Raw genomic sequence first — 25,099 nt, 5'->3', positions numbered from 1 at the left:
ATCCTGTCCCCGTACTGAGAAAGCACTTCTACGGCTCTCAAGAAATGTAGATTCTGCACTTCCCACCCTATTACAGACTTGTGAGATGGTTCCCTGATAAGGGATAGGGAGGGAAGACAGGAACTATAGGATACATCCTGATACCCCTGTGAATAAGACAACCTGTTTCCAAAAAGGGGAAGATTTTCACTAAGATCTGGTATGCTGACCAGAGGAGTCCAAAAGGCTGCTTTGAGGTGTGTGGCTTCTTAGCAGAAGCACTCCAGGTGGATGGCTGGGGCCTTCTCCTTTGCTGTTTATGCTTTTGCCTGTACCCATCAGTCTCTCTAGGGATGTAGCCCTACTGCCTTGGTAGAAACCGAAGTTGAAACTTGATTATCCTGGGGGCTAGCATATACAGACCTAGGAATTTCAACACTGCCCTAGAGTCTTAATGCATTAGTGCTTTTATTCCAGGAGAGCAAGGTACAGCCTTCGAAGGCGAGGTCTTCAATGGTCTGTTGTACCCGACCAGGAATTCCTGGGGACTGGAGCCTTGACAAACACCACATAGTTACTGCCATTGCCCAAACTTCAGCAGTTGAGTTCATCACATCCAGGCAGGCCTGCAAAGGGGCTAGTGCTACCAGACAACCTTCCACTAAGAGAGACTGTAAATCACCCTTGGAAACATCTGGTAACTTGTCGAGGATTTTGATATGGCATTCCAATTGGAACAAACAATGGGCCAAGAGAACCTGATAATTCTCCATAGAAGCTTTAAGTCCACAGCTGACTAAACATTTTTTCTAAAAGAAATCCAAATTTGTGTCCTTTTCTTGGTGTCACTTTTGCTCTACCTTTGCAGTGTAGTTCATTGTCACCGCTGCCAGGAAGCTTGGTGTGCAGTGTTGATAAAAACCATTCATAGCCTTGTGATGGAACTTGGTACTTGTATTCCATGCATTTTGCCACCAGTACAAGGAGATGATGGGATTTGTCATAAAGCTTTACTAGGTTGCATGACTGCCTCATTATTGGAAGAGCAACTTTCCCTGTTGTAGCAGAGTGTAAAATGTCTGAGTTTGTGGGACTTCTCCTCCTCAAGCTCTATCTGAGTTCCCAGAGACAGTGTCCTCCTTTTCAGAAGCTCCTGATAGGACTAAAAATCATCAGGAACTGGAGAAGATGCTACTGGCGCCAGGGTCTCATCCAGTGATGAGGATGAGGTGTTCAGAGAAAGCAGGTTTGAACCTTCTTGAAGCTGGTCGTGAACTGCCACTGTAGAAGGTCTTTCCAAAGCAGGCAATGGGTGGTCCAATCCTCAGTACTCCAGGAGCTCTGTAGGAACACTGAGTGGCCTGTCTGTACTGCGTGAAGGAACTTTCCCCCTCAGCAATATGTTTACATAATGTAGTGGCTGCCCGGTAACAACTCTTTGGTACTTCCCCTATCAAGGACCAATTTCTGTAGTGCAGTGGAGATGAGGACCTAGACACTGAAAGCATCCCCCCATGGTAGCCAGTAGGGTCAATGATGGGGCTGGTATGTAATCGGAGACCAACTGTGCCTAGACTAGGCACTCAAATCCTTTGATCCACTTATCAAGATGACTTCTATGACAGTGGGAACAATGCCTCGGAATGCAATGAATTTCTGAAGTGGGAACCCACTTTAGATTCTGAGGAAGAGTATAAATACACTGAAGGCCAGGGGGAAGCAGTACCAGGAGATGTTGCAGGAGATCGAGAATGTGATCTATGACAGGCCTGTGGTATGGGACTGCAATATCAGTGGCTTCTGAGCTATTGTTACTGTGCACTGAGAGAGAACTGTTACCATTGGTGTCTGAGCCAAGATCAAGATTGCTGGGAGTGTTATCAGACCTGAAATCGCAGGTGCCAAGCCAGCTCCCAACATGGAAACCAGTGCAGACACCACATGCAACAGGTTTGTACGGGTACTGTCAGTCTGAATAATTGGTGAGGGTGATCCTGAGAGGCTTAACAGCTCTTTTGCAGCTACATATGCCTCCAGAGAGGTCACTATTGAAATAGGCTTTTGCTCCGCTTAAGTGGACAGCTCCAGCATCAGCACCAAAAAAGTAGTTGGCCTCAATTGTCTCAATTGTCCTCATAGGAACCCGAGTCAAAGGTTCTGGCCTGACTGAGTCACTAGGATGGAGCACTGTGGAGTGGCAGGCCTAAGGGTGCACTCTGTCTTCAGTACCAGAGTGGCTAGCCTCTGCAGTTGAGGAGTTACACACGCAGGACTATGACAAAATGGAAGTCATCTCCCTCTTTGGCTTTGGAGGCAGAGAGCGCTCTAAGCACTTGTGCCTCTTTGAGGAATGTCCTGGCAAGGTTATCACCTCTTGTCTCTTTCCCCAGTTAAGGCCAAGGGAGCACTCCCTACAGTCAACTGAGGCAGCAGCAACGCCAGGTGAGGAGCGGCCTCTATGAGGATGAACCGGAGGTGTTTTTCTCTCTGCTTTCTAGTTCTAGTTTTGAAGCTCTGGCAAGTTGTACACTCGTCTCTTATGTGACCTTATCACAAGCATTTAAAATAGAAAGAGTGAGGGATGTTCATGGACATGAACTTTTGACACCTGGAGCAGGACTTGAAGCCAGGGGCCATGGCATAGGCGCTCTCAGTACCGGGGCAAAGCCCAGCGTCCACTAACAATCAGATTAAACTATATAGGAGAAAAGACAACAAGAAAGAAAGGAGGCCTAAAGGACCCAAAATGAGTATCACAATCTAACAACTATAAATGGCAAGTTCACAATGGAATGAGCAAACAGCAAGTTCTGGCCACCAACGGTAAGAAGGAACTGAAGAATGGGGAGAGCCCTCCATCCTTTGTACACCTGGCTCGAGGCACAAGGGACATGTATGGCCGCCTGTATGGGAACCACGAGAGAAAACTCTGGCACCAGTGCATGAGACATACATACACCTAGTACAAAGGACATATGCAATCACTTGAAGAAAAATGTTTATAATTACGAGCAGAGCTCATTTAACGACAAGGGAATTTTCTACTATGCATTTTCATTTAATTTTATTCTACATTTTCAAATGTTCATAACTTTGGTTAATCAAAACTAGATTTTTTGAAGCCAATCAAAAGACACTAAGCTCTCAAAGGAGTACTGTCTGTTCCAAGTTTCAAGCTTAAGCTATTTTTTTGCTACAGTCCTCTCTTAACAGTGGTTTAGGGGTGGTTTTTTTGTTTTGTTTTTGTTTTTTTTTTAATGGGAACAATTTTGAACTCTTACAAAATTCAAAGTGGCTGAAGAGATTTCACTCCCACTTCCAGAAAAGGAAATTCACCTTCCAATGATCATGTGAAAACAGGAATGGATTGTTTCTATTGTGACATGCTTTACAAACGAAACTGTAATGTATGCTTAACTCAGCATCTGCTACAAGCAGAAGACTAGACTTCATGTTGAACCTAAGATAGCTACTTTTGAACTGTGCATATTCTGTCACCACATAGCCACACTGTTCTCTTGTAGCAAAGTAGAAACACATTTCCCCTTACGGATACTATTTAGAATTCACTTACCTGAATTAATGATGCAAATATATATGCTGTAATACAATGTTTCATATTTTGTTGTTTAAAGATTATCAGCCAACTCAAATAGCATGCACGTGCATCATTAAATATGTAATTTTAGCTTCGGCACAAAAAATGAAACTTACTCCAATGTTTAAATGAAGCAGAAAAAGAAAACTGTTCTGAGATACAGAAATAAACATAAATTTGTAAGTTTTTTTTTTAAAAAGTGTATTTCAAAAATCAATTGCTATATTATCAGTTGCTATTTCTGATAACCTGTGGTGGTATTTTCCTCTATCATTTTCTAGCATTTTGCCAGCTAGCCCTTGGTAACTCGTCTGATACTTTAGAGAGTTGAATTTAGAATCATTTTTAACTAATATAGGTGGCTTGACACATACACCACGTGTGACCTATTTTTGCACATTCTCAAACAATATTTGATAATCCATATGTCTTAGGCTATGAATGTCTGTCTCTCGCCCAGACAGAAGTTGGTCCAATAAAAGATATTACCTCATCCACCTTCTCTCTCTTGATTACATATCATTTAGGATCTTAAATCATTAGCTACGTTTAATAGTAAAGTCAAATTTAAATGTGTATAGTTAGCTACAAGACAAAGTATATCAATTTAAAAGAAATTTGAGATTGTGATTTTGAACTTAATCTTAATATACTCAGAATCTGAGAAAATGCATCTTCATTCCCAATAAATTAAAATTTACAACACTGATATAAATTAGCAAATGGAACTTTTTAGGAGTAAAAAAAAATTACAATTTTTTTTAAAAGCAGGCAAATTTAAAATAGGAAGCAGATTTAAAAAAACAAACAGTCTGTGAATCCAGATGTCCTACTTTAGATGACAGTATAGATGTTACAGTAAAATGTGACGACAACGGAGTACCATGCATTGGTACAGGGATGGTTTCCAGTTTGGCAACATGCTGCCCAGTGTAAAATCAATGGTACCTCAAAATACTTTTGTCTGGCTGAACACCAACCTTCGAAAATAGCTACTACTATTTCTGGAAAAACAAAGGATTTTGCTCTTACCTTTTAAATTTACCACTCAGACAGCTGAAATTTGGACCTCTGTTCGTCCTTTTTCTGATTCAAGAAGTCCCATTCCTTATCTTCCACTAAGCAACTCCCTGTAGTACTTCCCTTTCTTGCTAGAGTCTCCTTTTTAGCCAGAGACTCCATTCCCTCAAAACAATCAAGAAGACTATAAAATTGAACAGCATTACCTGATTGGGACCCTTAGACTGGTTCTCTTTTGCAAAAAGTGAATTTACAAATTAAAACCAAAATTCTCCTTTCCTCAGCAGCTCCCACAGAGTCCCTCTCCACCCCACCCCCATCGGGAATCTGGGCTATGCCTGGCAACATGCAGCACAAACAAGAGTGGGAATAATTTACATGGGAATTTAGATGACATTGTCTGGAATGTGTTGTCTTCTGGATAGCAAAATGATATGACAACTCATCCAAGACATGGAGAAGGACAGAAAAAGGTACGACTTTCAGAAGGCACCCTCTTGCCCCCACCACATGCAGTCCTTCTGCCAAGTATATTTACATGAAGGTAGTACGTAGCCACCTGAGTATGACAGAAGATGTTTTTCCCCACCCAAAAGCAGAAAGAGGAAGTCAGACTGCGAAAACTCCTGGTTTCTGTGCCCATAGCACATAATGTCCAAGAAGTGCTTGAGGGACTTAGAAGAGGAAAAATGAATGGACTGAACCTTATTAAATCTCAAGTTCACCTCAAGAAGGAAACTGGGAACCATACTCCGTGTTCATCTTATTAAGCATATCAGTTTTACTAACACCATGCAGACAATCAACATGGGTTTGCTCTAATGGTCAATCCTTGAGCAGTCTATCTCAAGCCCAGCCTTGTGGTACTACAGGTCATTCATGCACTACTCTCCAAGTTCTGGTAACTGACTTCAGTTATTGGCAGGCACTCCTTCCTATTTAGTCCCTATTCTTCTCTCTCCATTCTTCCACTTTCCTCCCACCCAACTCCACCAATATGGTTGGTCTCAACAAAATGAAAGTTGTTAAAAAATTCCAGTATCTGAAGTGGTCTGGGAGCTCTAAATATTAGGATCTTAAACACCCTAGACTTGCCTTGCAAGCTACAACACGGAAAGGGGTGCGGTGGGGGGGGGGGGGGCGAACCACAAGGTTCAATTAAAATAATTTATCAGAAATTCAGATAGTGTTTCATGACCATGGTTTTGGTATTCCTGGTGCGCATGCGTACTTGCTTCAGACATGCATTAGATCTGAAGGGATGGCAAATCTGGCATTACAGTGTGGATTCCTCACAGGGTTGCATCAGCTTGATGAAGAACCTGGTTCTCTGAAGTCTTGTGGTTGTGGAGGAAAAGACAGCCACAACAAAGGACAATGACGTTTTTCATTTTCCTCATAGATGGGTAGCAAAGGAGGTACTCACATTCCTTTCCAACGACCTTAACTTTCCAAAGTTTCTTGAAAAAGTTTTCTGAGAACAATGATGAATTCAAGTTTTGTGGTTCAGTGATAAGCTAATGGAATCGTTTTAATGTTAAAAATATTTTCTGGTTTTGAAGTGTTTGTTCATTTTCTAGTATGTCACATAACATTTGAGAACTGATGGAAAAAGTAAACCCTGATGAATAATAGTGAAGTGGCTCCATTTAATCTACAAGACAAGATGGACAGGTATCTGGGATCACAGATCTGTCTTTAAAAGTTTTTAAAAATGCTCAATAAAGAAAATTATCAACCAAGCATTTTCAAGCTACTCAGGTTTTCACTAGCACTCAGTGTTCAATCCAAATTGTATCATGCTTACCGCAAACAGCAACATTTTCATTACCATTCCTTAGTTTGTGGAGACAAGCAATTTAAAGAACATTTTACTTGTAATCTGAAGTCCAAAATGACTATTTGAATGAATGTTAAAAATCATTCCTACGAAAGACTTGATTTGAGAAAATTCTTGTTTTTCATTTACAGTAATACTCAAAAGCAACTGAGCACATGAAATGAAGTATGGATTTCTAACAGTTATAAAACAAAAGCGAGTATCAAAATTGTTCTACAGAACTCTTATTATGGAGAAATTCTTACTTCTCTATGTAAGTTGCACAGAATTCAATCAGAAAATTGAATCAGAAATTATTCAGGAAACTAGACTGAAACTCTCCAAATGGTCCTGGAAATGTATCGTATCTTTTCACCTACCGTTTTATCATGATGGATAACAGAAAGACTAATACTTTATATACATAAAGTAACAATTCCCAGGGGAGAGAAACATTTTACAAGGCTGCCAAAATATGTAAGCTTAAATTAAGTGTATCTCAAAAATAATATTTGAAAAATATGTTGCATCTTTACTTAATAGAATTAAGGAGTCTATTTCCTTGCAAGAAGTGATATTCAAAACACCTAAAGCAGTGCGAGGATGCTGCTTTATGTGCTTGGGGTGTAAACTATTCCAAGGGAATCTGAATTTTGAACTGTTAGTCTTGGCAAATGAACAAAAGAAACTTTAAAATTTGTTTTAAAATGTAACTGACATTAAAACTACACATTTATTTCTGTCACTAGCTCTGAGATTTTAAGCAACACTTAAAAAACTTTCTCTACATCAGCTTAAGTATGTTCCATAAAGATACATGTTTTGGGCATGGAAGATACTGAACTCAACTTATGGGGAGCTCAGTATCCACACTCACACAAATGCCCAAAGTCAGACAAACATCTGAACAAATATCAAAGAAAAATGCATACTCCACATTTCTCAGAGGAACAGAAGTCTTTTTGGACGTCTGATTTCTTTATGAACTCTGGACGACACAGAGGAACCAAGATGAAGCTTAGTTTGATGCTGAGCGATGCTCATGTGGATACAATCTAACCTTAAAGAACAAGTTCTCCCATTACCACAACTCTCCCCATGAGATAAGAAAGTATCTTCTGACATCCTTAATTTGTGGAAACGAAAATGTTGACAGGATCCTGAAAAAACACACTTCCAGAAAAGTAACCCAGGTGTTTATCAGGTATTTCATTTTTGAACTAGTATGCCATTATGAAATATTTATATGCATACCCGAAAAGTTTTTTTTTTTAATACTAGAAACATTAATTTCAATCTGTGAGTGAAAGCTTAACATAAAATGTAAAAGAGAAATGAGGAGGAAAAAAAGATAGGCATGATTATTGGGCAATATATTTGAAAGTTACCAAACAGTCCAGAAGGAAAGCTGAATGGGAGTCAGTGGTGACCGGATAAAGTGGGATGACTAATGTGTCACTGGATGCTGGAAAGATCAGATGATGGAGATAGCTAGTATTCCCAACTCAGACGATGCTTCCCCCTATACCTCCCCTTTTGGCTCCCCCAACTTTAGCAGGACTTTGTGCTTGATTTCTTTGTTTTCTTCTTCCCCTACACATTATTATTATTATTGTTATTTAAGCATGTAGTATTTCAGTCATCTGCAAAGGATTTTTAAAAATTGGACTTGTGCCATTTTTTTGGTATCACTATGTATGATTTTTTTCAGAAAAATGTCCAGATTTTTTGTTTTTGCCTCATGACTTCTGTAATATCATAACTGTACTAGTTTTCCAAATCACTAGAAAAGAGCCTTCCAGAGTAAAAAAAAAAAAAAGCTCTGAACTTCTAAGGTAAAAACCAAGCAGTAAAAACCCCTAACTTTATCACCTTTCCGAACATCTTCATATGTCAAAGAAAAACAAAATTAGAAGAATAAGCCAATTTTCATTTCCTTTAAGTCAACTTTAAAGGAATGAACAAAAAAACATAACAGTTGTAGTAACTTAAAATATATATATTTATAAATACCCTAATAATTAGATTCTTTTTGTAAACTTCCGAGTAAAGCCTCCTAACAAGCTATGTATGTCAAGTTGTATGTCCCCATTTTAGAAAAGCTGAAACTGTCAAACAAGCCCAATGTCTTAGACAGTGCTGCAGAGAAACAATGGTCAGATCCAGGATTAGAACGCCAAATCCTGATCCCAAAACTTCTGAGCCTAACTATTCTAATAAATGTATGTCTTATGAAATGCATACAAATGCAAATTAGATTTAATCAAAGACTTAAATTTCTAGATTTCCACTGGTTCCAAGGTCTGTGACAGCTAGAACTACACAAAAGTGGATATTAATTTTGCAGTAATAACTCACTAAAATATGTATATTTACATTTATATAAAGCTCTCTCTATCAAGGCATTTACATGAATATCATGTTTAAAATTATCCTAAACTCTGTATCGATAAACTAATAATTTGCGCTAAAGAAAAATGTATTTTAAAAAAAGAAATCTATCGATTTCAGGACAATTTAGAATTCATGTATTTACAATATTCATTATTTGTTTGCTATTCTAAAGGATTCTCTCTAGTTACTAAAAATATTTTAAGTATACAAAAAGTGAGAAAATATCACTTTTGGTGTCTTGGATGAACACTTAGAAATCCACAGTCATCATTGCCCATATATCCATTTGATGCAAACAAGCAGCCTCCATAAACTAGGATTTGAAACACTTCTGATGATGCCAAACCATGGTTTGAGCAATGTTATTTTTATATTTAAAATTGGTTTAAATTAAAGCATAGCAAAAATGCTCCAAATATGTCAATTTTTTTGACGTGTAATCCAATTGCAGATGAAACAAAAAAAAAAATGCTGATCAATTTTTAAATTCAGACTCATGGCTTGCGATCAGAAATTTTTCTTCACTGGTTTTATTTCTATATATACAAACTGGTTTTACAGACCTAAATACTAAAGCTAATATCTTGCCTGAATGTTTGGTAGGACTATGAGTACTGATGGCAGCAAGGGATTTGGAAAACCCCACGCATTCCATAGAGAACACTACTACCTGGTGTGGGCTAGGCATAGAGAAGTGCCTACCTGCCAAAGAGAGAAAACATACACTGTACTTGCAGTAAAGGAACATAGATAAGGCTACTGTGTCAGGAGAGAATCAAAAGCGGAGCTCTGCAAGAACCATTTTTAATATTCTATTTTCTACACTCTGGCATAACTGAAAAAGAAGCAATATAAAAGATTAACCCTAAATCTGTTTTTATAGGATTAAAAATTCACAGAAGTGCATGTCTATCATCATTCACTCCCCTCTCGTATTCTATTCTATAGAACAACAGCTCCACTAAGCGTTAGAGCAATTTACTGTATTGTCTTTTTAAACATTGCTTTGAATATGAACTAAAGTAAGGTACATAATAAATTTCTACTCAACACAAAACTATTTTGTGTGGTAATTAACAACTTTTTTTCAGAAATATTTAAAAAACCCTAAAGGACAGGTAAATAAAAAAAAGTGCAAGCTAACCAGTTTTTGTTGTCTGTTGCATCTGTCCTCTGCTAGGAATATGAGCTCCTCCACCAAAGACAGCAGACCACATTTTGTCATTAAAGGGATGGGCCATAATTCTATACAATTCACTGCTGGAATGCGTTGCTAGACCATGAATGAAGAGACTAAGGTAGACTGCTGTTAGAATCTCACAAAGTAAAACTGTGAGTCCTGGCTGGGCTTCCTCGCCAGCAGAATTCAAAAGACGTATCAGAGCTGTTATTCCTAAAATATAAAAATAATAGGAGGTAAATGCTATCTAGTTTATAATCAAAGATGCATGATATAATCAAATGTATGAATCCGTTTACTTATTGGAGGACAAAATGTAGACATTAAAGAATAATTAAAGTTATATTAAAAGACTCCAGAAGGAAATAAAATGTACTTAGCTTTTGCATTTTACACCGTTTTACAGGTTAGTGTATTAAACATGTCATTAGTCAGCAGTCCAATGATCTACTCAAACATAAGCAAAAAGCTACGTAAAAAGAACTTTACAACTTTCAAGTCAAGCACTCAAAATTACAATTACTAGATACCTGGCCATTGAGCTGGAGATGTATTGGGAGTTACAGTTTCATCTAAGCTTGTTCTTAGATGTCGCTGGGTAAGCAGCAGTGTCTGGTATACTGTTCCAGTAAACTGGTTTGCTTGTAATGAACTGTGGAAAAGAAACAGCAAGCTATGTTTATATAAACACTGCAATTCTGTTTACAATTGGCTAATACACCGTACTCACAATATGACAGAGCTACACAGACAGTTTTTAGGTGCACTGTTTATATATCAAACTGTTAGCATAGTGAGCTAATGTCCTGGCTGTGCTCCAAAGTCTGCTTTTTATAGTTCTTTACCTGTAGCTGTGGCCACCACAAAGGCACTGGTAGATGCAGGCAGAGAGTGATGCTGCTAAGGTATGCATTACATGTATCTGGAAGACACAGTATTTACAGTACAGATTACACTACAAATTGAACATTTGTATAGGTTACTCTCATTCATTAAAATACTTCAAGAGGCCAAAACCACCGTGATTGCGACAAAAATTGTATGCCTAGTCCTGAATGGAAGTCTCTGATACTGTGTTTATGTCACCTTCTCTGCCAAACAAGAAAGTGACCAATACTTGATTTATATCTGGCAGCAAATTTTAATATAATGCATTTAAACAGAAACAAGTGATATATTTCTAACAGATCAGAAAGCAAATTTAGCTATTCAATTACAGCTGAATTTTGCTAATTCACAATACTGACTGGAGGGACCTACAGTGAAGTAGAGAGAAAGTCCAATCCTGAAAACACAAGTTTTGAAGGAAACGGGGCTACACAGATGAGCAAGTTATACATACACTGAGGTGTTTGTAGAATTGATTTCTAAATAAAAAAAGCAAGAACATTGCATTGCCAAATGCCTATTAGCCAAGAGTAGTTTGAGTTTCTAGTATTTATGGAACTTCATAACGTAGATTCCACTAAAATCATGCATATAAACACATAAGTTTTAAGAACGAACCAGATTGGAAAGCATATTACAATTAAGCATATTGCACAAACAACTAGAAAGAATTACAATCAAGCTTGTTAGTATGCTGCCTCTTGACAGTTGCCTCAGATTGGAGCTCTTGAATAAAGAACTGCAGTGACATGTAGTTTTTTTGGACTGATCTTTGCTGCAGTTCTAAGCCACATACACACAGTTTATTATAAATTGCATTGAACAGGCTCATTGTTGTCCTAGCACACACACATTTTATATTCTGTCTCAAAAGTAAATTACTGACAGGGATAGGGGAAGAAAAAAAAAAGGCATTTTGTTTTAATTTATTGTTTGATAATAGCATCAGTTAATTAAGTTACACAAATACTATCCTTCATATAAACATCTTGTTCATTATCCCATACGATAATAATTTTAAGATATGAGGCTGAGATTTTCCAAAGGTGCCCAGAAGATTTATGTGCCTAGTTCCCATTGAAAGTAAATGGGAGTTGGTGCCTAACACTCGTAAGCTTCTTAGATAATCACTGCCCAATACCCTGGAAAGTATTAAATTTAGTTTTTACTCAAAAGCAACTAAGGAGAGAATCTTGCAAAGAAAAAGAAAATGTTTTTTGGGAAATATTTTATCATTGCATAAAGATGCACTGCTTCATGTCATAGATGTTTTATAATTTTTAAGCAGTAATTACAGAGCTTTTTTATTTTTTTATTTTTATTAATTGTCAAATTATCAGTTTTATTTAGCAGGGAAGCAAGGAAGAAAGTTAATATAAAATAAGATTTTATACTGAAGTATCAGGAACTCTTGATTCATTCAAAACACTACAAAAATGCAAGAAAAAAAGTTAACTGTTGTTCTTCGAGATGTGTTGCTCATCTCCAGTCCATTCTAGGTGTGCGTACCCATGTGCACAGTTGGAGATTTTTGCCTTAGCGGTATTTGTAGGGTCAACTGTGACGCCCCTTGAGTGCCGCACCTATGTGCTCGTATATAGGCACTGCAGACCCTATGCCCTCTCAGTTCCTTCTTGCCAGCAACTCTGACAGGAGGAGTAGGAGGGCGGGTAATGAAATGGACATGAGCAACACATCTCGAAGAACAGTTACGAAATGTAGGTAAACCAGTTTTTTCTTCTAGTGCTTGCTCATGTAGATTCCATTCTAGGTGACTTACAAGCAGTATCAATAGAGGTGGACTCGGAGTTCACAGTCTAGTGGCTTGCAGTACTGCTCTCCCGAAGCCAGCATCGTCCCAGGCCTGTTGGGCAAGTGCGTAATGGGACATGAATGTGCAGCTGGATGATCAGTTGGCCACCCTACAAATGTCCTGGATAGGCATGTGGGCTAGGAAAGCTGCCAAAGAGGCTTGCGCCCTGGTTGAGTGGCTGGTGACAAATTGCCGGAGATGGCACCTGTGCCCGATCGTAGCAGCAGTGAATGCAGGCAGTGATCCAAGAAAAAATTATTTGAGCAGACATGGATGATTTTTCATCCTGTAGGCCAACACGATGAACAATTGTGTCGACCTGTGGAATGGCTTGGTCCTTTCAATGTAGAAGGCTTGCGCCCTCCTGACATCTTGGGAATGCAACCTATGCTCCTCCTCCGACTTATGCAGTTTTGGAAAAAAGACAGATTAGTAAATGTCCTGGCCTGTATGAAACTGTGAGACCACCTTCGGCAGGAAAGCCGGGTGAAGCCACAGCTGGACCGTCTTTGTAAAAGACTGTATAGAGATAAGCGTCCTAATCTCAGAGACCCAGTGGGCAGATGTTATTGCAACCAAGAACGCGACCTTCCACAAAAGGACAGCAGAGAACAGGAAGCCAGTGGCTAGAAGGGGGGCCCTAGGAGTTGCGACAGAACAAGATTCAAGTCCCACAGAGGGATGGGTTCCCTGACATGTGGGGAGAGGTGTTTGAGGAACCTGGCAGTCATGTCCTGGGTGAAAATCTATCTACCCTGGAGGAGCGGATGGAAGGCAGAGATAGCAGCCAAGTGGACCTTGATAGATGAAATGAACTGGCCTTGGGAGCTTGAGTTGCAAAAGATAGTCCAGGATTAACTGCAGCGAGACCTTTAGGGCTGAATGCCTTTATCAGAGATCCAACAAGTGAACCACTTCAATTTGGACAGGTATGTCGCTCTAGTGGAGGACTTTCTGCTGCCCAACGGGACCTGCTGGACACCAGCCGAGCATTCCTGCTCCTCTGCATTTAACCATGCAGCAGCCAAGCCACCAGGTGCAGTGCTGCTAGGTTCAGATGCAGAAGACTACGGTGGTTTTATGACAGCAGATCCAGCCTGAGCGGTAGCGGTAACGGAGCAGCCACTGAGAGGTCCAGCAGCATACTGAACCAGTGCTGGCACAGCCAAGCTGGCACTATGAGGATCACCTTTGCCCTGTCCTGCTTGATCTTCATGAGGACCCTGTAAATTAACAGCACTGGGGGGGAAGGTGTACAACACAGCAGGGTGTAACTTGAGGATATTACTTGGAGCACCCAACAGTCCGAGGTCAGCCAAGACCAGGCTGACCAGAAGGGGCAGAGGCAGTTGAGGAAAGAGTGAGGGTAGATCCTGTGAGATAACTGGGATGTCATCCTCAAGTGCACCCTCAAAATGATGGCTTCTGGCCTCCTTGGTTTCTGGAAAGGCCAGGCTGAGCAGATGAACGGGAAGACGACACGTGTCACACTTAGACCCCTTGTCTCTATCCTTGTTCCAGTAGGTGCCCAGCCGGGGAGTTCCCCAGGACCTAGACTGCGGAGGTGGAGGAAGCCGAAGGCAGAATGGCTTCCTGGCCTGCTAAGGAGTATGGAGGCCCAAGGAGCAGAGGGTGGCATGGGAATCTTTAAGGCCATGGAGCGTCAAGTCCGTGTGCTCAGAGAAAAGCCCCATCCACACAAACGGGAGGTCTTGGATAGTGGCCTGCATCTCCTGGGATAACCCGGAGGACTGCAACCAGGAGCTATGCCTCATGGCCACTGAGTCAGTTGCATCCCAGGCCATCTGAAGGGCTCCCCTTGCCACAGCTGTGCCTTCATCCACCAAAGCAGCAAACTCCTGGGCCCAGTCCTGCGGGAGGGCCTCCTTGAATTTGCTAAGGAAGTCCCACAAATTAAAACTGTACCTGCCTAACAAGGCCTGGTAGTCAGACACTCAAAATTTCAGGCTGTCGAATAAATCTGTCTGCCAAATAAGTCCAGTCTCTTGGCATCTTTGTTTTTCAGTGTGCCACTGATTGGCCATGCTTCTCCCTTTCATTAACAGTGGACACGACCAGTGATGCCACTGGTGGGTGTGTGTACAAATATTTGAACCCTTTTGCAGGGATGTAGTACTTTTTACGCCTTTTTAGAAGTAGGCGGAATCAAAGAGGGGGTTTGCCACAGTGATTTGGCAATCTTAAGGACCCCTGGGTGGACAGGCAGCGTGACCCGGGCTGGGGTGGAGGAGGATATAATGTTGAAGAGGTCATCAGACTCCTCCACAACCTCCTCAACTTGTAAGTTCAAGTTGGTAGCCACCCTCTTAAGGAGGGCCTGGTTCTCCAGGAATTTGTCGGGGGAGGGGCTCCCTATTTGGGAGGGACCTGCCACCACTTTATCTGAAGAAGATGACGAAGGAGGGGCGGGTTCTCCTTCCTTCTCCCGGGATGGCTTCTTAGGAGCTGGAGTCCAATGCATTGCCCCCATGTCAGATTTGGTACCAACCCCAGTGCTGGTGGTGCCAGGGATGGTTTGTCCAAGGCTACCAGGGAGGACTGGTGGGAATACGGGACCGGCATTACGGGAATGCCCCACAGGTTCCAGTATGGACACTGAGCAGGCCATCATCCCTGCTGCTATGCCATTGCTGCAGGCATCATGCCAGCTTCGTGGGTCAGTGGCAAATCATCCCTCTTTGGCGAGGGGCTGAACTCCTGGTCTGAGTTCGACCATTGCCCTCCTGGCGACCAGGGCGGAGCCTTCGAGGTCTGAGTCTGCCAACTGACTCTGGTCAGCGACCAGCGAGATGAGGGTGAGGATTGGTGCCTGCCCAATAAGTGGTATGGGGTGGGGGGATTTGGAGAGATGGAGACCAGTCCCATGACTGGGAGCGATCCCGCCCCAGTGGGGACCAACATCTGGGAGACTGTCTAGGTGAGGGTGACTTGTGCTGTGGCTATCTTTGACAGGAAGCTTGCCGGTACCAGTAGTACCGGGACCGGGGCCTTGACTCCAGTGTCCCATGTGTCATAGGGGAGAGCGTAACATGGGGGACCTGGGTCTTCTAGCTAGAGATGGGAAGGCAGTGCCAGGAAGGTCCTAGGCCACGAAGATGGGGGTCTACGCCTGTGGTCCAGGGACTGAGGGTACTCCACTGCCCTATGGGGCCGTCCCATGACCGGCTTGCCCTTAGCCGTTAGGGACTTAGCTGAATCTGGCACCTGGCCAGACTGTTTGTTCTTTAGCTGCCCAGGCTACATCAGGCAACGAGGGCCCTAGGAGAATCTGGGATCCCCTACTGCTCCTGGGAGTCGGAGAGAGATCGCTGGCCGGGCTGAGGAGTCAGACCTCAGTGGTATCCCCATGAAGCCCCGGGGCAGGCACATGGCCTGACATGGGTCCTTTGCCTGAGGCCCCTTTCTCTTCCAGTGCCGAGGGGCTTTTCTTCTTTTGCCGTTTCTTCGTCACTGGTGAGGGGGATTGGTGCCAGGAGGAGCCTGGTGCTAGCCTTGCGCTCTGCACTGATGTCGAGGTGCTCAGTGTGGGATCCGAGCGGGATGGCTCTGATGCAGGACGAAGTGCAGCCTCCATGAGGAGGGCCCTCAGGCGAATATCCCGCTCCTTTTGGGTTCAAAGGCAAAAGTTCTTACAGATTCTGCACTTCTCCTTTCTATGGGACTCCCCCAAGCACTTCAGAGACGTGTCATGGAGGACACTAATAGGCATCAGCCTGTTGCATGATGAGCATGGTTTGCAGCTGGGGGAACGGGGCATGCCCTGCTCCACGGTGAAGTCCCAGGGGGGAGTCTAACTACCAAACTACCCAATACTTAACTTAAAGGCTAACTAACTAAGTACAAAGACAACAGACAGTGGGCTGTTGAAGAACTGCTAAAGCTCTTGCGATTGCAAGACAAGGTCCTCTGACTACCCTTCACGGGTGTTAAGAAGAAACTGAGAGGGCGTAGAGTCGACGGTGCCCATATACCAGAGCGCAGGTGCAGTACTCAAGGGGGCACCGAAGCCGACCCTATGGATTCCGCTAAGGCAAAAATCTCCGAAGACTCTGCACGTTGGCTCGCACACACCTAGAATGGAATCTACATGAGCAAGTACTCGAAGACTTGCATATTGTACAACTCTTTCAAAAATTCGTACTCCTCTGCAGACATCACATGAGGGCCAAATCCTGAGAGGTGCTGATCTACCTTAGCTCCCATTTAAGTACGTCACAGTAGCTGCCCACTATCAATAAAATAAAATATTTTACTTGCAGTGATCTAGTAATTTTTAATCCAAAAGGTACAGAGAATAAGCAACTTATCTATGCACTGCATTCATTTTAGTTATAGACATAAAATGTTTCCAAGCTGTCAAAGAATCTGTTAGTTAGCTTTAAGCAAACTGTACAAATATGCAAAATGTACAAGCTTACCTTATTATAATAAAATACTTACCTTATTATTCTGGATATCTGGGTGAGGTGGTGAATCAAGGTTTATTACTGCATGTAATATATCATGAGTCAGGTTGCTGAGATTCAGTAATGGACTGGCCACCACTGTTTTGGCACTGGCTGTGCAGGCAAATAGGAGAGGTATAGAGTTCTGTTCTGGCAGAGGACTAGGAAGCGTTTGTTTTGACTGTTCCTTTAAAAAAAAAATTATAGTTGAGCAGCTCTAATTTCTTAGAAGAACTAGGTTAACACTGTCTAGTTAAAAACTTTAAATCCAATTGATAGGATAAATTATTTCAAAAGAGTAAATTATATTTGCATGAATTCCTACATAATTTATGTTAAAAATTACTGGGATAACAGGTAAGAGCACAGTTATTCATTTTTAATTTTAAAACATGGAAGAGAAAAAAGTTTAACATTGCACATGTTTTTAGACCATTAATATCTGACAATAGTATTTAACATGCCCTGTGAAACAGGATGAAAGCACATACCTGCTGAGATTCTTGTAAAAGTAAAATCAGTTCCATCCTCACAGATGCCAACCCTCCACCATGAGATCCATGAAGTATACAGTAACTAAGAAACATCCTCAGGAGTGACTGGTATTTTAGAAGCCATTGTCTCCTTTTCTGAAAGCTCTCTCTCTGCAGCATGGCTTTTGGTTGGTCAGATAATTCATCAGTGTTTTCACTTAATGCAATTTCATCAACAGTCATGCTAATCCCAGGTTGTACCTCCTCTACTTCAGCACTGTAGTCACAGGTTTTTTGAAGAGCTACAGCTTCTCTTTCAAGCCAATGGTAAAGCTGGTACCGCAGCTTCCCACCATCTACCTCATAACCAGTGGACAGCGTACGAAGCTCTACTGTGAGAATCTTCAAGCATGCTCTAAACTTTAACTGTGCTGAGATCACATCTTCTGATGGATTTAAAAAATAATTTTCATCAACTGCACTGAAAAACTCTGAGTAGTTAGAACTAGTTTCATCTAGCTTTTCACTTATCTTCTGCAAAGGTTTCAGCTCTTTCATTACAAGAGAAGAATCTTCACTTTCTTCATCTTTGTCACTTTCCCACTTTAGTTCCAACGGTTCATCTTGAAATACTAGACTTGGTTGACTCCAATCAAAAAAAAGAGCAGAGCTTGACTGTTTGTCTGATGAACAATCTGAAGAGGATCCCAAACCATTTAGTACTGGTTGTGCCAAATCAACAATGGAACCTTTATTTTCCTTAGTCTCTAACCTTATTGGTGAAGGTGGTGAGAAGTCTTTACTGGTGTCCATTAAACTAGAATTTGTACAAAAAGGCTTTGACTTCTTGACCACTTTGGGCATTTTTGACAACACTTCTAGAGCCAACATGGGACAGCCAGCTTTTAAATGTGCATGTGCTGTAGTGAAAAACAATCTTCTTTCACTTAAATTTATTTGGTCTGCCAGTCCATTTTCTATAGTTAGGCAAATGCGTGTTGACGTTTCAGAAGAGCCAAAATGACGTCTCAGCAGGAGAGGATGTGTCCTTAGATAATTATAGAAGTTGAACACTGAAGGGTCACAACTTGGGGAGTCACCATTTTCATCTGTAAAGAAATGAGAAAAATCACAACACAGAAGAATAATTCATATTGAATGTTAATCTTTACCTTCTGCCAGCTCATAAACTAATTAGAAATCTATATGACCAATTAATATAGGACAGCTATGTAATTTTAAGTTTGCTGTTTCTCCCTTTTCACCATCACTTCAATTTTCAGCAGTAAAGAGCAATAACTGGTTTTAGACAAAGTAGAGCAACACATATTCATTGCCAGATCTGACTGCTATTGAAGTGAATGGTAGAGCTGTGTTCGTTTGAATGAGAGCAGAATTGGGCCTACAGTTTGGAGGGAATATTAATCATTTTTTCATGCAGTGAGATCAGTTCAGCTACAGTAATTTAGAATTCTGAATCCTAGACTTTTGTACCGTCTATAAAAGCATACAGCATCCTCCACTGCCCACTTGTCAGATGGAGGTGTGTAATTTTTGTACTGAGAGTACAAACAATTTAAACTGTAGTCTTTAGTTTCCAGTATGTCTTACCAAAGATCATGTTAACATCTAAAATGAAAAAAGAGTAGATGTGGTTTTTCATCCATCCTGTCCCTCACAAGACAGACAACTCCCAAAAGCACATCTTAAAACAAGTTGTTAAACAGTTTTATGACAACTATAGTAACAAAGCAGCAATTACATCGATAATGTTTACATTTTTATATTTATATCTATATATAAACATATGTATAAAATATAAAAGTACAAATATATATAAATTATACAAAATTTTTATTTATACACATACACACTTATTAATAGCAGTATTATACTAGAAGAAATTAAATTCGCATTGGTATATCACTTCTGTGTTTAGTCCAATGCTAAAGTAGTTTCAGAGACAAGTGACCATTTTACTCTGTTAGTTTATGAGTTATGAGTCATCCGATCTAAATATGAATGCAATACCACTGGAAAATTGGAAACATAACATGTGCAAGGCATCCCATAGCTTAGAACATAGTTGATGCTGGCAAGTGAAGCCTCACGGTCTTGAATAGCAGAAGCCATGACATGACCCAACCACAGATCTGTCAGACTACAACATTACGAAATACATTCAACTAGACATTTAGACCTGCCCTCCTAGAGACAGCTGAATGTACTGAGAGTCAAACAAAAAACGCCAAAAGAACTTCTGAAATCCAGACCAAGTAGAAAACACATGCTCTTTTAACACTACGGAGAAGGACCTAAGAAGAAGGATATTGGCAAACAATAGAATAACTGCCTCATTAAGGTGGAATTACATCAGCAATTTAGGAAGGAACTAAGAAACCACTTTGTAAAACTTAGTATACAGTTTTATCAGCCATTACAACCTGAAATACTTTGTGAAATGAAATTAGAATAGTGTTTTTATCAATTAGTTCAAAAGGTGCTTTCAACAACATCATCAGGATCAAGACATTGTCCTGTGACCATTAGGATGTTGGTGCATTTGAAATTCCTTAGACTAAAGCCTTGTGACTTGGGCTGTAATCTAACCTTGAGCTAGTTCACACTCGACTTAAAAGACCACAAATTTAACAAGTATGAAGTTAGTTTCAACAGATTTAAACCAATGAATGCTATAACACAGTGTACATGGGGCACTCAGAGGAGTCCATATGAATCCACCACACCAGACAATTTTCCAATTTGTGTGTCCTTGTGGTAGACACTTCCTGAGAAGACAAGACTATCCACACAATGTAAGAATCATCATCATGTCTCTGGAGCTCTACTCTGCAGCAATCAGGAAAATGGTTCCTGGGTCACAAAGATGTGGTCAAGTAAGTTAGATTATATTTTCATTTTACAACTGCTGTTACAAAAAATAGCTCAAGAACAAGACTTTGGTGCGTCTTTAAAATTTAAGAGTGATTTGTCACAGGACTAATTCCAGTTACACTGATTCAAGCTGACATGTTCACGATATTAAATGGTATTGTGAATAAATTCATTCCTTTCCCATTCATGCACATCATTATGGTTACAGTATATAGTTGTCAACAATACATAAACATTTTTACAAACATTTAAACTGCAAAGGCCTTTTTTCTGTCCCACTTATTAAGGTAAACAATAAAATAGGCATCGAGTGGTCTTTCTGGCTTTACAGGAGTCGACTAAAGTCAAAACAGACTTTAAACTGTAGACTAAATTTAACTGCAGAAATACTAGCAACTAATTTCATAGCTAACATATTTAAACTCTTACCTTCTTCATTTCCAGCAGGTTGCTTAATTAGAGTATCAAGAGCCCTGCTATAATCTTCCAAAATCCAAAAAGCCATACTTCGTAGAAAAGCGTCACAATGCATGTTTGATGAGCTCTCCTTACCAGGAAAGGCACTTCCCAAAATTCTCTTCTGCAGTATGGATTTATACATGCTAGATACCTCAAACTCTGACTCATAAAGCCTTGATATTACAAGAGCCAGCTGAATGTCACCCAATTTTTCAAGGCAGACCTAATTAAAAAAAAACCAAATACATTTTTTAAAGAGACTAAATATTCATTTCTCCTAAGGTTAAAAGGCCACCACCAAGAATACTTGATTTTATGACAGGACAAAAACATGAAACGAGCCTGCTGAAATACGGTTTCACTGAACGTGTCAATTTTGCTCAATTCTGCAAACAATCCGACAGCAATTGCAAATACATGATGAAAGCAAGGTATCACCCAGTGGATGGGTTTATGGAGGTTTTAGAGTTCCTGCATATAATTTACCCTCCATACATTCACTCCATACTATCTTCCAGCATGATGCATCTGGCTGGACAAACTATGCTTGACACGATATTGTCAAAACAGCATTTGCAGAATTTTGACATGCATTGTACCTTTGATTCACAGGAGAGTTCAGCTACCCAGTGAGACGTACACACAACACTTCATCAAGTTGTCCATGCTGTCCAATAAACTATACTAGACAAACCCTTATGCCCTCATTTTCCACCAACCTCCCTTCTAACTATTCAGCCAGATGGTTTTTTCCCTTGTGAAGGGATCTCTATGCTCTGGAGCCAGACTACAGCAGCACGCAAGGACCCTCCCAGATCCAACCTCCTGGGTTTCCTTATGATAAATCACTGAAAGCCTAAAAGCAACAGTTATTTGACAGACTATCTACCAGTACTATCACTGAAAATTCAATTGTAGCTTTAACTTAGTATTGGTGAGAAATGATAAACAAAACACATTTTTAAATCCACGTGCAAAGTTCAGGAATAGTTGTGCATCAAAGCCTTATTAATGACATGAAAAAGTAAAAATCAAAAAAACAATTTTACACTGTGTAAGAAGCTTTTCAATAATGATCCAAAAGGTGCAGTAATCATAAGATACAGATAGAGAATTTCCAACAGTTGTGTCACACTAGATGATAAAATTTCAGATGCACTGTAAACCTATTTAAGAAGATACCTGTAAACGTAGGAGACAAAATTATTAGAAATGACTAAAATCATCATAAAATCAGGACTATTTAAACAAATAGAACAATCTACTATTTTATTACCTCAACTGCATCCTTCAAGTGACCAGCCAACAAGAAAAATGCTGCAGAATGTTCAAAGCGCTGTTTTCCTAATAAAGAAAAAGCATTCTTTAATGCTGCTTTACGCCATCTATCTTCAGTAAAATTGTTTCCAAAGAACTGTGTCATCTTAGTTTCTTTTTGGGACCTGCAGATTTAACAAGATAGACGAGAAAAAACTTGTTTAGTATTGTTTAACATGGAAAAGTTCATTTGTCCCAAGACCATTCTTAAAAAATAAAATATATTAGATCAGAACCTACATTAAAAGAACATCAAGGTTGCAAAGTTGAGCACTCAAAAGTTAGGAAGTGACGGAATTAAGGATGCTATGTGACTTCAATGCAGCTCCCTTGTGCATAAGCATTATGGTACAGTCTTTATTTATGTGATCACATACTATTTTTCCCTCGGGACCCGTAGCCTCATTCAGTACACTCACAGAATAGTGCTCTGGAATGACTCAGGGTTGTGTAGTAGTGGATGAGGCTGCTATGAATTTAAGAGACTAAACTTTAGCCATTCACTTTTGGAAATCTTGACTAATATCTAATCTAACAACATGTAAATTAGTCACTGCACATGTACAGTTCAGTTTTGGAATTTGTATCACACTTCCTAAGGCCCCGAATGTACAATTTTTAAAATATATTCTGAATTAAAATTTATATCCTGTACCTATTTTAAGATTAATCAAAATAATCTCAAACATTTTTAAATACCACAATGTGTGAATTATGAATAATCCCGCTGAAATTGAATTATAGTAATGAAAAAACATGAACCAGGCAGTCTTTTTAAACATACAGAGATTTAAAGACTGAAGAGCATCTAAACATTTTTGGCTAAAATACTTGTGTGGCAAGACCCAGTAAAAAACAAAAATGAACAGACACTTCAGAAAACACATTATGATTACTGTAGTATATGTACATACCAGTAAAAGGAATTTTTGGAACTTTTTTATTGCTTTTGAATAAAAGAGGAGACAAATTATTTTTTATCAAGCGGACTGGACAATATGAAATTGTACTTAAGAGCAAATATTTACAAATCTTAGAATTTATAAAGAACTGCTTTCTTGTATGTTTCCTACCTGTATAATCCCCAAATCACAGCCTTCTTTTTCATTGCAAGGTAAAAAATAGCTGCATCAAGTGGATCGTTGTTTCGTTGAAAAGCTGCTTTGGCTACCTGTGAATACATGGGGGTTTTTGTTAAATTTGTGACAAATTTAAAAGTTATCCGAAAGCACTATCCCTAAATTGATTTAGTTGTTAAACAGTTTCATTTTAAGTAGTTCTGGTATACATGGCGGAGATCAATTAGGAATACTTTTTGCTTAAGATTAACAAAAAACAATTCCTCATCAAATCAAAGTTACACTGACTTCAGGTTTTTATGATAAAAGTCAGTTATGTAAATAAGTAAAAATATTTGTTTACTTAGTCTACATTAACTCTTTTGCACTGAACATTTGGGCAGAAACTCTGATAGCTATGAGAAACAGTTCTAAGTCATCAGGAAAGGAAAAGCATAATAGACTCATTTAAATCATAATGTTTTAACTCATTTTAAATCAACAAACCAGCAAGCAGGATACCTCGATTTAAATCTATTTTAATTGCGTTTTGCATTTGCACTTTTGTCATTTTCTAGTGAAAGGTGTTTCTTATTGGTTGGTAACATTTAAAACGTTATTTTGCAACTATATAGAGTCTTTACGCTAAAGTTGGTGCTTCCTTTTGCTAATCAGAATACATCTCTCTCTCTTTCACACACACAAGCAACTACATAATTTAACATACACTTATTCAAATTCTTAATTTTTGGATTTTGTATTTCAGAAAAATGGTGAATGATCCATTACTTCTTTATCAGATGGTGATTATTTTTTACCGAAACTTTATTTACATGAAAATGGAAATTAAATTAAAATGCACAAAACCAGGATTTTAACAGTTTTTTATTAAATAAATAAGTGTGCTGGATACGTCAAAAAAAGTTTACCAAAACATGTTTTGCACGTTTCATTAACTGATTTATTAAGCAAAGGAAATATCTGTAGTTAGCGAATTGAACTGATTTCTAATACTATATCCTTCAAGATTTTAAAACCAGTAGATCTCAACCTCTCATACCCGGTTTTTATGCACAGATTAGAAGAGGAAAACAAGCTTTAAGTGCTCAGCCAGTGACTTCCACCAGTTCAGTGATCTGACTTTCTTTAAAACTTGGTAGCAAAAAAGTATTAAATATTATTTCTTGTCTTTAATTTACATTTTTTTTTTATAAAAAGTAAGTTCAGGTCTTAACAGCTTGTCAATTTCTAATTTAAATGTAAACTGGGTGTTTTTTTTAAAAAAAGTAAACCTGCATAATTTAAAAAAGCCAATTTAAATAAAGCCCCCCTTTAAAAAAAAAAAAAAAAAAATCACCAATTTTTGTCCACCCCAAGGACAAGTAAATCATAGTGGGCCAAATTTCCAATACACCTGTCAAAGAAGTCCCACAAAATATGCTTGTACAAATGCAGATTTGTGAAGGTCCATTTTAAAAGCTCTCAAAGTTTGGTTCATGTTGTATAGCAGAGGTTTGCATCTCCTAAACTTCTCCTGTTACTATATTATTTGGTCTTCATAGATTTTAATGGAATCTCCTCAATATTAGTTGTTACCAGATTGTCCTATATCAAGCAGGCTACACTGAGTCACTAGATAGCATCATTCAAAAGATGGGAGGGGACATACATGCAAAGAGCTTCCCACTGATAGCAGACTTGCCTTCCCATCTCATTAGTATTTTTCACCTGCAGTCCTGA

The 25,099-nt window shown here is 39.5% G+C and overlaps 1 protein-coding gene across 7 annotated transcripts in view; it reads right to left on the bottom strand.

The window, feature by feature from the left end:
* DMXL1 (Dmx like 1) overlaps positions 1-25,099 on the bottom strand; it is a 146,427-nt gene that overhangs the window by 46,006 nt on the left and 75,322 nt on the right. For 3 of the 7 annotated variants that reach the window (XM_043514928.1, XM_043514929.1, XM_043514930.1), the window contains exons 21-29: positions 23,375-23,472; positions 22,261-22,426; positions 20,955-21,207; positions 17,649-18,739; positions 17,153-17,344; positions 10,836-10,912; positions 10,521-10,642; positions 9,955-10,203; positions 9,357-9,359 (exon numbers count right to left, since the gene is read on the bottom strand). In XM_043514928.1, the coding sequence (XP_043370863.1) occupies positions 9,357-9,359; positions 9,955-10,203; positions 10,521-10,642; positions 10,836-10,912; positions 17,153-17,344; positions 17,649-18,739; positions 20,955-21,207; positions 22,261-22,426; positions 23,375-23,472 (2,251 nt within the window). Of the gene's footprint in view, positions 1-1,424; positions 1,430-3,091; positions 5,119-9,356; positions 9,360-9,398; positions 9,513-9,954; positions 10,204-10,520; positions 10,643-10,835; positions 10,913-17,152; positions 17,345-17,648; positions 18,740-20,954; positions 21,208-22,260; positions 22,427-23,374; positions 23,473-25,099 lie in introns of those variants that run through there. The other 4 variants (XM_043514933.1, XM_038401733.2, XM_043514932.1 and 1 more) reach the window with 4 other exon arrangements.

Source organism: Dermochelys coriacea, chromosome 5 (assembly GCF_009764565.3).
Source record: "Dermochelys coriacea isolate rDerCor1 chromosome 5, rDerCor1.pri.v4, whole genome shotgun sequence".
NCBI lineage: Eukaryota > Metazoa > Chordata > Testudines > Dermochelyidae > Dermochelys > Dermochelys coriacea.
Note: the sequence above shows the minus strand (reverse complement) of the source record. Positions and strands in the feature narration are given on the sequence as shown.